Raw genomic sequence first — 17,854 nt, 5'->3', positions numbered from 1 at the left:
AGATGCCAACACAGAGCTTCACACTCAGGCCCTCACTCCCAGAGCTTCACACCCAGGGCCTCACACCCAGAGCTTCACACCCAGGCCCTCACACACAGGGCCTCACATTCAGGGCCTCACACCCAGGGCCTCATATCCAGGGTCTCACACCCAGGGCCTTATATTTAGGGCCTCATCCCCAGGGCCTCATACCCAAGGCCTTACATCCAGGACCTCACACCCAGGACCTCACACTCAGGGCCTCACACCCAGGGCCTCACACTCAGGGCCTCATGCCCAGGCCCTCACACCCAGGGCCTCACACTCAGGGCCTCATGCCCAGGCCCTCACACCTAGGGCAACCTAGAGCCTTGACTGATTTGCTTTAATTGTCCAAAGGAAGAGGCTCTGAGGAAGAGAGCCATGCTCCACAGAGATTTCTGTTTCATCTCCTTTTGTAGATATCAATTAAACTTTAAACTTTGTAACCCACCCCTAAAAAACCACTACAGTAAGAACCAGAACCAAAACCAAACTCGGAGTCGAAGACACAACAAATCTTGGACCTGAAGCCTGACCTGTCAGGTCTGCCAGTAGTTTGTGCCTCTGAGAACGGTGACAGGGGTCAAGCATACACATGTAGACGATCAAGGACCAAATGGAGCTGCAAAGCGGGCCAAGGCAGGTACAGTTTTGCTCGCTTCACAGGCCTGCACAGCCTCACCCAGACAGCTGGCTCCTCAGTCCTCGGAAGTCCTGGTACCCACCTCCCTAACTGCACAGGGAAGCAGCACCTCATCAAACCAGGCTGCCCTAGGATTCCATCTCCCAAGAAACATGACAAGAATATACCCCACATCTCCCCATCACTCCTCAGCCCCCCCCCACTTAGATCTATAAATCATGGGCTCCTTCTGAGAAAGGGAACCTAGGCTGGACTCTCTGGGAGTCAGCATGGCTTCTGACTGAGGTAAGAAAGGGGCTGGTCCAACCCACGGCTGTGGGACCCGTGAGGGTCATCGGCCGGAGCAGTATGGACAGTCCCTGGCATGGGCATCATTTGAAGCTGTACCTCTCGCTGCTGGGAGGCCAACCCAGATATTGTACTGGGTCCTCAAGACTCTAAAACTCATTAAAAATACCACATCCTATCTGCCAGGGTATGGGCTGTGCTGGCTGCAAGCTGAGAAGCAACACAGCAAATAGCAGAGAGCCCTGTTGGGGGAAGACTTGCCTAGTAAGCCGGAGGCCCTGGGTCCCATTCCCAGCAGTGGATAACACTAGCAGGGCACCACCTGTACCCCCAGCACTGGTGAGGGAGATGCAGGGGAACCAGAGGTTCGAGGACATCCTTGGTTATGTAGGAGGTTCAAGGCCAGCTAGTGACGCCTGAGACCATGTCAGAAAGAAAAGGAAGGAAAGACGGAAAGAAGGGAAGGGAGAGAAGGGAGAAAGGAAGGGAAGGGGTAGGCGAGCGAGGGAGGCGGTGACTTGAGGCAAGCATCTCTTACAGCCTTTGCTCTTCCTCTTTTTGTACGTCGTCAAACAGCTGCCTGGTGAGCTTGTCCATTTTTTCTGTGGACAGAGAACAGTCTTTGAAACAAATCTGCCGAGACAAACGTCTTAACCGTCTCACAGTCCAGAACCACCACGGAGCATTTGTTACTGCTGAGACTCAAGGTGAGCGCGTGTGTGATTCTTCATAAACTAGGTATGGTAGGTGAGGGGCTTCAAAAATAACAACTCTACTAAAATTATTCAAAGGTGCCGCTAGTACCAAACAGGCAGATTTTCACTTACCCTCCTGAGAACATAACTATTCTTGTGGCAAACTTCACATAAAGCATGTGGGGATTAGCCCCTACCTGCCCAGGCTCCAGGCTACTCCTTAAACTCTCTGCCTCTCACTGACTCCAGTGGGCACCAGGGCCTGGGCCACAGTAGCGTGCCTTCTTGCTGGAACCCGGATGCCCAGCTCCTAACCTGGCCCAGAGGCACTGACTACCTCCCCTCCACCGTGGGCTGCTCCTCCGCTCTGCCCTGCACCCCAGGCCTGGTGCCCCTCCATGGCCACATGCTGGCAGAGCATGAGTAAGGTCCCTCAGGCCATTCACAAGATTCTTACACACTCACATACACTCATATGTTCACAGACACTCTTGCACACACACCCCCATCCACAGATCTCTATATACTTACACGCTCATGAACACTCTTGCACACTCACATACATTCATATCCCCAAACTACACACTTATACTTGTACACACTCACTCTTAGCACACTTGTGTCCCCACACTCACATTCATACACTATTACACAGTTACACATTTACACACGTTCACACTCCCACAGACACTCACTCACACTATACACACTATATACTCTTTTGTTGTTGTTTTCGAGACAGGGTTTCTCCGTGTAGCCTTGGCTGTCCTGGACTCGCTTTGTAGACCAGGCTGGCCCCGAACTCACAGCGATCCGCCTGCCTCGGCTTTCCTGAGTGCTGGGATTAAAGGCGTGCGCCACCACACCTGACTACAACTACACACTCTTAAACACACACATTCCCCACACACTTACACATTTATGAACACCCCGAAACTCTTGCACATGCATTCTCTCAACACAAGTGCAGACACACCATTGCACCCATAACCCTTGCACACTAATCTACTCACACCCATTAATCTACTCTTACATACTCACATTCACACACGAATTCTCACACGCTCATATGCTCTTATGCATACAATTTCATATACACTCAAACTCTCACCCACTCACACACATACAAGCAACACAGTACAGACACACATACAACATACCACACGCTCACACTCTTTTGCTTGGGTAAAACCTCGGGGCTGCTGGTTCTGAGGCACAGATAGGGTGCCTTTTACACACACTTATTCCCTTGACGCGTGGTGCAGTAAGCACACAGTGGAGGCCCTGTCGCACCCGCACTGCCAGTGACGCCCAGAGCTGACTACCTTTCAGCTCCTCGGTCCTGTCTTGCAGTACGCGCTCTGCTTGCTCTCTCTGCAGCTCCAGCTGTGCGTTGTGCTTCTGCAGCGTTGACAGTCTCTAGCAAAAGGAAAGGGCGTGACTCCCTGGTGACGTCCCTGCCACCGGTCCTGCCACCGGCCCTGGTGACGAGCCCTGTGCCGAAGCCTTCCATCACATACGCTGGGCTCAGTCTCTGCCCAGAGTTCACAGCCTGCACCAGCCACAGAATCAGGGAGCCAAGGGGACTTCAACACAGACACCAGTCCTCACCCCCCAAGCCACACTGACAGCTGACATCTGGGAGAAGAGCCCCAGTCCAAGGAAAGTCTCAGGCCTCTCCCGAGCTCTGGGTACCCACAACAGTTTATTAATTAACTTAATCTCTTAGTTCCCAACGCACAGTGGAGTCACAGTGACTGCTGTGGAGGGAGGGAGCAGGGCAGGGCCTGTGATTGTAGCCATCTTGTGATGAGAGGCCTGCAAGGCTGGAAGTGTGGGCCCCTTGGTGGGGCGAGCCACTCAGCAGCAGTGTGGGCATCCCCATACACCAGGTCACAGCGCAAAGGGAAGCCCTCCAGGGGCTCATAGTTCCTGATATAGGCACAGGAGAACAGACAGTAACGAAAGAGACCCTGTTAGAAAATGCTAGGATATACCCGCTCTTGCCTGTGTGGGACCCACGCATGAAAACGCCATCCTTAAATCTTTTTCCAGACCCCTTTTGCCACTGTTGTTTTAAACCCAAGAAAGTTAAAGCTCAGAGGGTCAGTGACTTGGCCAAGCTGCACAAAGTAGCCAGGAGCAAAGTCAAGATATTAATCTAGGACGCTGGGATTTCTCACTAGACCACAGAGATAAAAATCTTCCCCAAGTCCTGTGTCACAGATCAGAGAAAGGAGGCCCCCAGGGCCTGTGCAGGTGGACAAGTGACAGAAAGAGGGGAGGACGTGGCCGGCAGCGCTCCTTGGACCTTGTGTGAGCTCGTAAAGGTGGGCAGAGAGGTAAGCTGATCCCTTCCGTAAGCACATGCTTCTCCTCAGAGTCCTCTGGGCTCCCTTGTCAAGAGCTATGAAGCTCTGTTTTACTAAAGCACAAACAACATTTGCCTCCCGGGCAGAGACAGGAAGGTGACGGCCAGGCTGCCATGCGGTACCCTCCTGACCTCCTCCACTATGTGGTACCCTCCTGACCTCCTCCACCGTGTCCCGGTATCTCCTGCTCTTTTCCTCATAGTTGTGCCGGTGGGTGGCGGCTCTTTCCAGCTCTGCTTCCAGCTTCTGAAGCTTTTCCAGGTCACCAGCCCGCAGAGCGGCCAGGCTGGTCAGCTTCTCCACCAGCCCGTGGTTCTCTCTGCTCTAGAGAGAAAGACTCGGGAGGTCAGAGGTTTGTTCACAGTGAAGAGGCTGTGCCACTCATGCCTCACACTGCAACGGCGAGTCTATCTACCACAATCACACTCAACATAAGCTGCGTTTATTAGCATCTTCCCATGGAACTGGGTGAGGTAGACTCTCTGAGCTGGTGGCTCTCATCAGGTGTGGCCTGTCTGCTCCTGGGACTCCACAGCAACGCTAGTGCTATATGTTGAATTGTGGTTCCCTAAAAAATTATATCCTGTACCCTTATCTGTGGACTTAGGGTATGTCTATTAAAAAAAAAAAAAAAGGACTTCGAGGCCGGGTGTGGTGGCTCACACCTTTAATCCCAGTACTCGGGAGGCAGAGGCAGGTGTGATCAAGGTCAACCTGTGTAGCCAAGGCTACACAGAGAAACTCTGCCTTGAAAAACAAAAACAAACAAATAAAAACAAGACTCTAAAGAGGGAACTTGGGTAGCTCTAGAGGCCACGGGTAGGTGTCGGGCAACACTGCTGGTGCACTCAGTGGGTCAGGACAGACTCACAGAAGGCAGGCAAGGGCAGGGAGAAAAGTGCTGCCTCCAAAGCCAAAGAGCTACAGCTTGGGTTTGCAGAATCCACAAGAACGCCCCATGCCTATAATTCTAGCCTTGGAAGGCAGAGACAGGGGATTCCCAGAGAAGGCTGGCTAGTAGGAGCTACTAGCCATATAGGTGAGCTCTGGGTTTGACTGACAGTCCTTGCTTCAAGGAGAATAAAGTAGAGAGTGAGCAAACATGCACATATATGTGCGTGCGCTTACACACACATACACCCTATACATATGAACCCATGCGTGTGTACACACCTGCATGCGCATGTGCACACACATACACACACACACACAGATCTGTTTGGATGCCTACCTGATCCTCCAGTTTCTTTTGCAAGCGCTGGACCCTGTACGTCAGCTGAATGTTGAGCACGAACCTGCGGATATTCTGGAATCTGCGCCGGGCCAGCCACGCCCTCGCGTACTTCTGAAGGATCACTGCCTTGTGCTCCTGCAGCAACTGGAGGAGGAGCTAGGTGAAACATCGGCCAGCCAGACCTCCTGCTTCTCTCTCCAGCTCCTTCCTCCGTGGGAGAGCCAGCTCTGGAACATTCCCACAGTGCACAACAGGAGTCTCCCATCACTGACCCCACTGAGCCCTTCACTCCAGACCTCTGGAGCAACCTCTCAGGCTAACCCTCAGGGCAGCGGAGGATGCCTCTTTCACCAGAACCCCTGCAGTGAGGAAGGCACGGTGAGAAGCAGCAGCCTGGGCCCACTCCATACCTTCCGGTACCGCCTCCTGGTGAGGAAGCCCCTGGTGTAAGCCTGGATAGTGATGGTGGCCACCCGGATCAGCTGGTACAGGCTACGGACCAGGTACCCTCGGCAATGCTTCTGGAGGATGATGGCTGCCCAGGCCTCCTTCAAAGCAGTGGCGGTGATGGCCTTCCTTGGGTGAAGAGATGGTCGTGTGAGTGGGTGGCCAGAGCCTCAGCCTTCACCAGGAACCACAAGTGTGGGCAGTGCCTTTCAGTGATCGGGGGTTCTCAGGTTCTTGCATTTTAGGGGTTCATCCTGTGGAACTTCAGGCCTGTCTGAGCTTACCCTGACCTCAGTGTGGGTCACTCTGGCACAGAGGGGCCATGTGGGATCCCCAACACAGTGTCTGCTTGAGCCAGTTAATCCACAGGTGCACATATGTGCGCAGGCGCACAGCACATGTCCACAGAGACTGTGATGACCAGGCAGTGCCCTGGAAGCCCACTTGCTCATCCACGGAGAGATGGGTTGGAAACTGCAGGTGTGCAGTTGGTGGACGGTGATCTGAGGGTCAAATCTGCTGTGGCTGAGACCATCAAGCCTCGGCGGAACACAACTATGTCTGCTCTACACACACTGCCGCCAGAAGCTGTTGCGGCGGGAGCTGACTTTCAGCGGGTTCCCCCAACAGTTCACACGATGGACACCTGACCCTGGTTGTTATGTGATGTAAGGCATGGCCCGGTGGAGTGGCCTCTGAATAGCTCAATGTGGATCGGAGCCAAGGGGAGTGTGTTTTAGACTTTTTTGTTTTCATTTTAAATTTATTTTATTTTTATGTGTATGTGTGAGAGCATGGTGCATATGCACAGGTGTGTGCCCAAGTACATGTGGAAGCCAGAGGAGAATGTCACGCTCACACTCACGCTCACGCGTGTTCTCTCTCTCTCTCTCTTTCTCCCTCCCTCCCTCTGGAGCTCACTCCCCGCCCCCCCCCCCCGCCTTACTCCCTTGAGACAAGGTCTCTTTAGAACCTGCAGCCAGGCTGGTGGCCAGCATACCCAGAAGTCCTCCTGCCTCCCTGGTTATAAGCATGTGTGGACAAGTACAGCTGTTTTGATAGGGTGCTTGGATACAAACTTGGTGTTACACTTTGCATCCAGTACTCTCCCCTCCAGAGCCATCCCCAGCTCTCATTTACTTACTTAATCAGGGACAGGGTCTTGCTAGGAAGTCTTGACCAGCCTAGTACTCATCATATGGTCCAGCCTGGCTTCAAGCCCACAGCGTTCTCCTGACAGTTTCCTGAGTACTGGGATGTACCAGCACAGGGAATACCCCCACACCCAATGAGGGTGGGTTTGTGTGCAGAGAGGAAGCCTCATGAACTTGGCCCTCTTCCAATTGGCTGTTTCTGTTTCACTCTGTGCCACAGCAATAGGGGCCATTACCAGAGACCAAAACAGTTCATGCTCAAAACTGTGATCTGAACAAACCTCTTTTCTTTTATAAAGCATCAAGCCTCAGGCCCTTTCTCACAGCAACAGAAAACAGACTAATGTGTCTGCTTTCAGGCTATAATGGCAGAAGTTGCCTAAATTAGTATGGGAGGTAAACATAGGCTCTTCCCTTCAGAATGGATGAACTCATGGAGGAGGGAGATTTATTATAAATGGCCAAGAAATATAAGTAAAATCACTATGAAATAATCTCTATACTAGATTGTGGAAGAAAGAACAGTCATCCTTGCTGGGAAGAGCCAGCACACAGGGCAGGCTTTTCTCATATCTAGGCTCATTGTCACTGGCGGGCACCCCTGGCCCACACCCATGTCCTCAGCTGCCCATCCTCTTGGGTACATCAACAGTGAAAGCTCTATGACCTCGCTGCTCTCCACAGGTCCAGCATACCCCAATGTGAAGGATACCATACTTCCCACTGACCTGGGAAGTAATTGGTGTGACCCCAGGGTCATCCACTTACCTCACTGTTTGCTGACCCCGGAAGTACTGCTGGATTGTCCGGGCAGCTTGTCTCTCTCGGAGGAACTTCCTCCTCTGCAGCCAGCCCCGCACATGCTTTTGAATCATAATACAATCCTGCCTCAGCTTATCCAGGCGGAGTTTCTCCAAATAAGCCACTTGTCCTGCTCTGAAGAAAATTTTGGTTCTACCAAACTGGTACTGGTTAGAATCCTGGAAGAGAAGAAAGATATAACTAGAAATAAAACCTTTTAGAGTTGACATCGAGTCAAAAGATTCTCAAACCATTGGTTTGTTTGTTTCTTTGTTTTGACACAAAGCAGAAAAACCAGAATCACAATCTAGAAACTTCTACTTCAAGGCACACATTGCTTTCTGTCTTGCTTTTAGTTTTGCCTCCCTACCCCACTTCCTGGCTATCACAACTAGCATGCCATCTTTTTTTTTTTTTAATTTTAAAATATATTTTATTAATTTATTCATATTATATCTCAATTGTTATCCCATCCTTTCTATTCTACCATTCCTCCCTCCCTCCCATTTTCCCCTTATTCCCCTCCCCTATGACTGTGACTGAGGGGGATTACCTCCCCCTGTATATGCTCATAGGGTATCAAGTCTCTTCTTGGTAGCCTGCTATCCTTCCTCTGAGTGCCACCAGACCTCCCCATCCAGAGGACGTGGTCAAATATGGGGTACCAGAGTTCGTGTGAAAGTCAGTCCCCACTCTCCACTCATCTGTGGAGAATGTCCTGTCCATTGGCTAGATCTGGGTCGTGGTTCTATGTTTACTGCACGTATAGTCCTTGGCCGGTGCCTTAGTTTGAGCAGGACCCATGGGCCCAAATTCGCCTGTCATAATGTTCTACTTGTATGTTTCTAGGACTCTCTGGATCCTTCTATTTCTCCATAGCGTGCCATCTCTTTTCTGTCCTAACCCATCACCTTAGGAACAGTCTGGATCCATGCTGAGCACATGACCACTTTGCTTAGTTATTGCCTCATCTGGCTGTGTCCTGCAATCCACTATGGAGCATGGTATTGGATCATGGGAGAACAAGGCAGGGGGATGACTGTGGAGTCCAGGGTTTGGATCCTGGCTGGAGATGCCTGCTGTTAAGGGATCTTGCCGCAGGGGGCGCGACTGCTGCTGCATCGCTGGCACATGCTTGAGAGGCACGCTGCTGGCAAGAGTCCAGCAGGCGAGACCAACCTGGATGAGCCTGTGCAGGGCCACCTTGCACACCTCCTTCTTATCACCGAGGGACAGCTCCTGCTGGGCCATAAGGATGCCATAGCGGCAGTAGAACTCGAGGTATGTCCACCTGCAAAATCAGAGAGAACTGGGGTGGGTCTCAGGGAGGAGGCTCTTCACACAGTGGACTGTGCTGTCCCCCCAAATCACCCCACCTTTCACAGGGGAGGTGGTGGAGTCGGCTCCGATGACTCTCCCTGTGCCATCACCAAGGCCACCCAGCATGTGTACCTTCTCTATGAAGTGACCAATCCTCCATCCCTCTGACCCTCCCCAGCTCCTGTCCTGACAAGGCAGCTGGGATCAACAGCAGTAGCTGAGAAGAGGGCCTGGGGTGCTGGTGGCTTCTGAGATAAACACAGCACCTATGTCACAGTGCGGATGCAGCGCGTGCATATCTGCGCGCTCGCCCCCACTCACGCACACCTCCCCCCCCCTCCCCGGTTTGATTCTGCCCCCATCCCCCAATAGACTTTCTACCAATGGTGTGGTCCCATTTGGTGGCTTTGCTGTGCCCTCAAGCACAATAACCGACCTGGAAGGGTAGCTCTGGGCACTGATGCGGATCGTTTCTAAAACGCCACAGGCTCGCAGCTGCTGGACGATTCGTTTCGAGTCAAACCTTGAAGTAGTTTTACAAAGGGTTAAGTCCTTATAGCTACCAAATGCCCCAGAAGATCAGCATCAGGGAGGCCTGGACTTCAGGCTCCTGGGCAGTAGGATTCAGCCATGTTGTTCCTTCACCCCCAACAGACATACAGAACGCCAGGCATCCTGCATGTCTGCGGAAATATCTACAGAATGTTTTGCAATAGCCTTCCTGTGGAACAGTCTAGAAACTGGGAGTGTATGTAGGTGGGGGAGGGAGCTCCAACTGAGGGGGGATGTTGGGGGAAAAGACCACCGAGTGAGGGAAAAATACCTGAAATGAACTTCCAGTGACAACCAGGTAAAAAGAGATGTGTGGGCAGTAACATCCCAGCACCTGGCCAACAGAGGACTGTCCTTTACAAGGCACCCTACAGCGGCCAACACTGTTGGTAGCCCACAGACATATGTGTCCCCTTATACATGAAGGGAGGCTAGGTCTGGGGTATCTACCCTTTGCTTGTACACAATTATTTCAAACTCAGCCCCTTTGCTCAGCCCTGGAGATGAGGTCATTTAAAATGAAGAGTGGCGCTACTATAGAAAAGGCAACAACACTGCCTGAATCATTAAAGAACTCAGAAACTGAGCGAGGTGCACGGAAAAATCTCAACAGACTTCAAAGCCATGGTGATTTGAATGAGAAAAGCCTCCTACAGGCTCAGGCATTTGATTTCTGTTGTTGTTTTTGGGTTTTAGTTAGTTAGCTAGTTTGGGGACAGGGTTTCTCTGTGTTGGCCTGGCTGTCTTGGAACTCACTCTGTGGACCAGCCAATCTGCCTTCAAACTCAGAGATCTGCCTGCCTTTGCCTCCCAAGTGTTGGGAACTAAAGGTGTGTGCCACCACTGCCAGATATGACTTGGTGCATGTGTATGTGCATGTGTGTGTGCATGTGTGTGTGTGTGTGTGTGTGTGTGTGTGTGTGTGTGTACCTGAGCTTGGAATGTTTATAGCCTTGGCCCACTTCCAATCAGCTCTCTGCTTTCTGCATGTGAATGGAACTGTGAGCCCTCAGTGTTCTGCTCTGGCGGCCTGCGGCCATGCCCCCACACTACAGTCTCCTTCTGGAAGCATTAGCCCAGATAAACTCTTTCCTCCTTAAGCTGCCTTTGGTCATGGTAGGATATTGCTTTTGCAGGGCTTTCCTTTCTTTGACAAGAACACTTACTCAAAGGGCAGTTTCTCATCGTTTGGCTTGATGCACCGAACGTAGTGGGGGGTGGTGGCGTTGAGGGTTTCCATGAGCAAGTACAGAGAGCTGCGGAACTAGGAAGCAGGAGCAGAGGTCAGAGGTCAGAGGTTGCTCTGCAATGATACGCAATGCTTAGATAAAAACAAATACAGCTGAACAGTAAGAAGAGGTAACTTTGGGTCTGGAGAGATGGCTCTGTAGTTAAAGGCCTTGGGGCTCTACTGGAGGACCTGAGTTTTGTCTCCAGCACCTATACTGGGTACGTGTAACTCTAACCCCAGGGGACCCAACACTCTTCTCTGGCCTCTGTGAGTAGCTGTGCACACCCCATCCTGACACACTCACCTGTACACAAAAAGAAAAGTTAAAGAAAAAAAAAAGTCTTTCAGAAGAAGAGGTAACTTCACACAAGCATCCGTTGGGACAGGCTTCACACTCTGACTGTGGTTTGTAGGTGGGCCCTACCTGGCTGTGCACGGGTGGGGGAGGGGCACTGGGACGTGCTGAACTGAAGTTAGGAGTCTTAACAGATGGGTTGCCAGGCCCGGCCTGTGGGTCCCAAGGCTGTCTGGCTCCCTAGAGCCTGGCCCCACTGGTGACCACTGCCCACGTCACTCCTGTGTACCTTGCTCCCAACTGTGGTCCGGAAGTGCTTGCTGTTCGGCTTGATGACCTGCTTTGCCGACTTCAGTGTGATCATCTCACCAAAGGGAGAAGATGGAACAGGGCTTTCTTGAAAAAAGGCAGCACAGAGATGAAACTGGAAGGGAGCAGAGAGGCTTTTAATGTCCCCACGTGTGACGGACAGTCCTCACCAGCACAGACCAAGTACACAGTCATAACAGCTATCTATATGAGAGGGTGCAGGGTGACAACGCCAGGCACCTCTATAGCCAGAACTCCACTGTACAGGGATAGCCTCCTGGGTGGTGATGCCCACGGACTCCGTCCTGGGACAGCTGTGTAGGTGTCTGCATGCGTGCTCTGCTACATCTGGCAGAAGAGAAGAGACACCTACCGGCCCTTGGCTCAGCCAGACTCTCTTCTCAACCCTCAGCCTCCTCTCTGCAGATCTAAGCCCTGCTCAGGAGTCACAGTGTCTTCCAGTCACACGCGACTCACAACGCTGGACCCACATCCCTACATCCATGGGTCTATGTGGATATGTTTATGTATAGCGTGTGTGTGTTCATGTGTGTGAAAGTGCACGTACACATACATGCATATGGAAGCCAAGGGCACTCTTAGGTGTCTGCACCTCAAGAACACCATCCACCTTGTTTTTGAGACAGGGCCTCTCACAGAGACTTGGGGCTTACCCAAATCAGAGTACAGGAAGGCCAGAAAACCTGTTTCCACCTCCCCATCTGCTGGGGCTACCTGTGTGCACCACTGTGCCTGGTTTTTTCACATAGGTTCAGGCTCTCATTGGTGTATGCCAAAGACTTATTGACTGAGCTAGCTCCTCAGACCCTTTCCTTTTTCTTTTTTTTTAAAAAAGATTTATTTATTTATTATGTATGCAGTGATCTGTCTGCATGTACACCTGCAGACCAGAAGAGGGCGCCAGATCTCATTACAGATGGTTGTGAGCCACCGTGTGGTTGCTGGGAATTGAACTCAGGGCCTTTGGAAGAGCAATCAGTGCTCTTAACTGCTGAGCCATCTCTCCAGTGCCCCACACTCCCCCTTTTTTGAAGCAGGACCTCACTGTGTAGCTCAGGCTGACCTGAACCTTCTTACTAACATGTAGCCCAGGCTGGCCTTGGTCCTGCCTCTCCTCACTCATCTTTATTTGTGCCTCTTTTGAGGGACCCACATTGTGCTGTGCATCAGTTGTGTCAAGTGTCTGTCTTCTGTCACCATCCCTTCTTTTAAAGTGGATAATGGCATCAAAGCAGGACACTGCATCCTCCTGCATCCTCCCGTGCCCCTCTGTGCAGTGACGGAATCTGGAGATCCCACCTGTTAGCCCAGGAGACAGACCCAGTTCTATGGCCACACGACATCTTCCAGATGGGACCCTGGGATAAGCTCGGGGCTGAGTAAATAATCAGCAAATTAAGACAACTAATTGTGTCACAAGATGCGACTGTGTTCCAACACTGGAGGCTCTTCTGCGGGCAACCTGGGTGGGTGTGGCTGCTTCCACGTGGCATTTGTTTATTATTGCCAGTGCAACTGTGTGGGCTCCTGCAGGAAACTATTCAAAGACCTGAGCCGTTTAAAACGGTGGACTGGATCTTCTAAAAGAGGGAAGTGAGTGTACCTCAAATTATTATAAAATGAAGGCCTAACTATGAAGTACTCTGTTCTCAAAGTTTCATATGGAAGAGTTTGAAGTGGGAAAGAAATAGCCACAAGTTGTTTGTTTGGAGATACTGTTTATCACACCAAGTGGTAGATTCTAGAACCTGCGGCCCAAGGCTGTACTTCTTTCTGCTATTCTCACACTTGGTTTGATTTCTTTCTTTTTGTATGTGTGTGCTTGTGAGGTAGCCACTTCGTTGACATCTTTCCAGCTCCTTTGTTTTTCTTCTCTTTGGTTTTTGTTTTTGTTTTTTGAGACAGAGTTTCTCTGTGCACCTCTGTAGACCGGGCTGAACTCAAACTCAGAGATCCACCTGCCTCTGCCTCCTGAGTGCTGGCATTAAAGATGTGCACCACCACTGCCTGGTTTTCTTTGTGTGCTGTGGGGTCTTCACGCTGCTTGTTTCTGTGTTAAGGAATGTGGCTTCCACTAGAATACTGGTCCCCAGAGTGAGGATGGGACTGACCCACAGCTAGAGCCACAGTCCTGTGCGTGAATGAGGGGGCCAAATGTGAGAGCCGCGCTTTCCTAACCAGCTACGTTAGCTGTCTGTCCCCCTCTGTCATCCGCATGGCCGACTGCATGCATACAATTTACAACGGTTTTAGATACAAAAGCATACTTTACCTTCAATTCTAAAACAAACAAGATGTGATACATGGATATATTGGAATTTTATTCAATGGTGAAAAAGAAAGAAAGGACAAAAGAAAGATGAAAGGAAGGAAGAAAGGAAGAAAGGAAGGAAGAAAGGAAGGAAGGAAAGACCTGGAAGCTGTCACCCTCTCTCTCCCACTCCACCCTTCCTGTGTCAGCTGACAGTGATCAGCAGCCTGTGCCCCTGGGGACCCGGCTAACCTTGCTTGCTCTGAGGAGCTCCACCAGCATGTCATACACGGTGTCCCTGTTCTTCTCCAGGAAGCCTTCACACTGGTACTCCACCTGTGTGGAGAGAGGCCGCTTACCCCGAGGCCAGAGCGCGCAGCCGCCCGTGCAAGCTCATTTCTTCGCTTCCTTCCTTTCTTTGTAGTACATGGATCAAACCCAGGGCTCTACATGCGCTAAGTACGTATTCTACCACTGAGCTACACTCCCAGGTCCCCGTGTGTGTGTGTGTGTGTGTGTGTGTGTGTGTGTGTATTGTTAGGTCTCAGGCAATTACATATATCCAGAAATGAACTCAATCTGGACTACAGAAGGATTTCTGGTGTTTAGATATAAACACCAGCATTCCCCCCAGGAACTTGTGAAAAGGTTTCTGTCCCCTAAAAGGAGTCATTTCTCTTGCTTCTGGAAGAACAGACATATACCTGTGGTAGCTATCAGCATATCAAAGCTCATGCTAGCTGCCAGGCTCCCCCAGATCTAACTCACTAGTACTTGTTATACATTTCAAAGCATCCTGCCCCCCACTTCATCCCTAGCCCCCAGGTCTGCTCTAGCTGACAGGCTTCCCTCCCCCAGCTACTTGTCCCCCCCTATAGTCTGAGGTTCTCTACTTCCTTGCTCTAGCTCTCTTGCTGTCTTGTTCTTCCCTCCTCCTCCTTCTCCTCCTCTTTCTCCTCTTCTTCTTTCTCCTCTTCCTCCTCCTCTTTCTCCTCCTCCTTTTCCTCCTCTTTCTCCTCCTCCTCTTCCTCTTTCTCCTCCTCCTCTTCCTCTTTCTCCTCCTCCTCTTCCTCTCCTCTTCCTCCTCTTTCTCCTCCTCCTTCTTTCTCCTCCGTCCTCCTTCTCCCCTCCTCTTTCCTCCTCTTCTCTTCCTCTTCCTCTTCCTCCTCCTCCTCTTCCTCCTCTTCCTCCTCTTTCTCCTCCTCCTCCTTTTCCTCCTCCTCCCCTTTTCCTCCTCCTCCTCTTTCTCCTCCTCCTCTTTCTCCTCCTCCTCCTCTTTCTCTTCCTCCTCCTCTTCTTCCTCCTTCTTCTCCTCCTCCTCTTTCTCCTCTTCCTCCTCCTCTTTCTCCTCCTCCTTTTTCTCCTCCTCCTCTTTCTCCTCCTCCTCCTCCTCTTTCTCTTCCCCCTCCTCTCCCTCTCTTCTCTTTTACCTATAATAAAACACCTTCCCACCAATAGACTATATTCGTATGTCATCATGCCCTGTTTGTTTGTTTTACAAAGGGACTGGGATTGAACTCAGGTCCTCCTGCTTAGAAGGCAAGCACTTGACTGACGCGCTATTTCCCCAGTTCCCTTTGGTGAGACTTGTCCTGGGGCATAGCACACTGGTCGAGACTTCACTGTACCTTGTCAGCAAAGTGCTGGATGATGAAGGACGTGTTTGACATTCTAGGCTTTTCAAACAAAGAGTTCTTGTTGACAAAGTTGTTATACAGCTTTTGAAGCCAGTTTTCATCAGTTCCATGAGGCAACTGGAAGAGAAGGCAAGGGAGATCTCAAGTAAGGTAACGAGATGAAAGATGAACTACAGGGAGGAAAGACGCTAATTTGGGGGCACCAAGGCCTCAGGGAGCTGCTCTAACTCTAGGCCAGGGGTCCTCAACCTTCCTGATGCTTCAACCCTTTAATACAGTTTTGTTTTTGTTGCTACGTCATAACTGTAGTTTTGCTGTTGTTATGAATGTCATGTAAATATAAATATTTGTGTTTTCCAATGGCCTTAGGCGGCTTCCCTCACAGGAATCATGGCCCACAGGCTGAGAACTGCTGCTTTAAGCAATTCCGAGCATTCATGTATCTTTGGCCTTATTAGTCTTTGTAGATAGTTACTCTTTATTTTTTTTATTATGGACAAATAATAATTATGGCAATATAGAAAATATTTAGTCACGATATTTAAATGGCTATGCCTGTTAAGATTCTGCTTCAGTCTGCCTACCTGTGATGTCATTGCCTACCTGCCATGGGAGCGTGGCCCTGCCCAGGGCCATACAAAAGAACAAACCCTCCTCATGGCTCTTTCTCTTCCTCTTCTGTCTCTGTCTCTATCCCTCCCCCCCTCTCTCTCTGGGGTACCTCTCCCCTGTTTCCTTCTCTCTCCATGCTCACTTAATAAACTCCTCTATAACATAATATCTGGCATCTGGTACCTCATTATCTTATATCTTATTAAATATAAACATAAAAATGCCAGTGTTCCTCTAGAAGACCAAAGTATTCTAAAGGGAGATGGCCACCTCATGACTTAGGAGTGAAGACGTGTCTTACTGCAGAATAGGCAGGGTTCTATTCTTCCTCTCAGAGACGCCTCATAGTTCAGGGGAAGAAGAATGTGATGGGAAGAACAGCGCCAGGTGTGCGGCTTCCCTACCCCCATCTCAAGGAAAATAGATTTTATCTTGCTCTTCTGCCTCCCAGAACAGAGATTGTACTTCCTCCTGCTAAGCGTCTTGAAAAACCTGTTTTTTTAATGCTGGCATTTAGACATTACTAGTTAAATTCAACTCCAACAGAGTGAATTCAATACCCCATTGTGTCTCGATTAGGAAACGCTTTACAAATAACTTGAAGTCTACCTTGCCCTTTATACTCCTGACTCTAGAACACTGTAGAACACTGGCTTGATGCATGCAAGAGCTGGTGTTGGGAAGTGTCATCAGGAAGAATTCCAGGAAGGAACTATCAAGAAGTCCTCACTATTGTGCATAAAAATGAGGACACAATTGCTCCAAGATACGGCTCAGGGAAAAGGTTTCTACTGTAGATATGAGGAAGAGTACAACCAGAGGCATCTGAAAGAGTCCGGCACAGGGAGAGAAGGTAGCAGACTGACCATGGCCAGTAGACTAACATACATCATGAGAGGAGAGAGATGGGAGAGCAAGAGAGTGGAAGAGAGGACAAGAGAGAGCGGCAAGAGAGTACAGAGCTAAAGCGCCAGGGTGATGAGGGGAGGAGAAGTTGGAGAAGGGAAGTCTAGGGGCTGGAGAAGCTTAGTTAGAATAGGGATGGGGTGAGAAGAGCTGAGAGGAGCCACGAGTCCCATCCCAAGTGAGCCTGGAGGCCTGCACTGCTTTGGTATGCTAACAGGCTCCACCATTAGCCATTTGTCTTGTTTCTTTTGAACCTGACATATTGTATCATTATTTTTAAGCAAATAAATCTTCTTGGGGGAGGGTTAGAAATGACAGCTCAAGTGTCAGGAGTTACTGTTTCAAGCCCACTTATCCTCTCCTGGGGAGTACTGTTCTCAGAGCTCACAGCTGGGCTGACCCACCTTCAAGTTGCTCCTCCCAAAGAGCAAACGTAGCCAAACAACTCCTGGCCAGGTCTCTGGAATCAGGTGGTGTTGACTCCCTGCACCCCTTCCTGGTGACTCACAAGACCAGGAAGAAGGAAACTGTCACTGTTGTTAGCAGTTAGCAACAGGGTAGCCGTTGCCTGTGTGCCTACACATCTGTCTGCGCGCTGGCCTCAAAGATTGCCTCCTTGCTGGATGTCACCCTAGAAACTGTACCTGATACCCCATTAGGTCTCAACCTCAGGGCAAATGGCTGGCTGAGGTGCCCATTTAAATGTGGACTCTGGCCACTAGTCTCCCTCAGTCCCTACCTGTTACAAGGTCACCCTGGCTGCCATACGCCACCCCACAGCCTCAATCTCTTCAGCTCCTGCCCTTCACTGCCCTTCCCTCAGCTGTTCCGCCCTGTATAACCCAGCTCTTTTACCTACGTGGCCTCTCTTGGTCCTGGACCCCTCCCTTGCTCCACCTGTCTTCTTTTCCTCCTCCCCGGACTTCCACGGCCCATTTTAGTATGGACCCTTCTAGACGCCTCTGGCTATTCTCTCCCTCATGTCTACTGCTAAATTTGAAGCCCCAGACAAATGGCTGATGTGCCTATTTAGCATGTCAAAGCAGACCTGGCAGCCAGATTCTC

General features: G+C 50.6%; 1 protein-coding gene across 1 annotated transcript in view; it reads right to left on the bottom strand.

Annotated features, from left to right (window-relative positions):
* Myo5c (myosin VC) overlaps window positions 1-17,854 on the bottom strand; it is a 68,152-nt gene that overhangs the window by 24,210 nt on the left and 26,088 nt on the right. The window contains exons 13-24 of the mRNA XM_051140830.1: window positions 15,263-15,388; window positions 13,887-13,970; window positions 11,343-11,477; window positions 10,694-10,791; window positions 9,412-9,498; window positions 8,835-8,946; window positions 7,623-7,834; window positions 5,664-5,829; window positions 5,251-5,397; window positions 4,179-4,343; window positions 2,973-3,066; window positions 1,491-1,554 (exon numbers count right to left, since the gene is read on the bottom strand). Of these exons, the coding sequence (XP_050996787.1) occupies window positions 1,491-1,554; window positions 2,973-3,066; window positions 4,179-4,343; window positions 5,251-5,397; window positions 5,664-5,829; window positions 7,623-7,834; window positions 8,835-8,946; window positions 9,412-9,498; window positions 10,694-10,791; window positions 11,343-11,477; window positions 13,887-13,970; window positions 15,263-15,388 (1,490 nt within the window). The remainder of the gene's footprint in view (window positions 1-1,490; window positions 1,555-2,972; window positions 3,067-4,178; window positions 4,344-5,250; window positions 5,398-5,663; window positions 5,830-7,622; window positions 7,835-8,834; window positions 8,947-9,411; window positions 9,499-10,693; window positions 10,792-11,342; window positions 11,478-13,886; window positions 13,971-15,262; window positions 15,389-17,854) is intronic.

This window comes from Acomys russatus, chromosome 32 (assembly GCF_903995435.1).
Source record: "Acomys russatus chromosome 32, mAcoRus1.1, whole genome shotgun sequence".
In the NCBI taxonomy this organism is placed as follows: Eukaryota; Metazoa; Chordata; class Mammalia; order Rodentia; family Muridae; genus Acomys; species Acomys russatus.
Note: the sequence above shows the minus strand (reverse complement) of the source record. Positions and strands in the feature narration are given on the sequence as shown.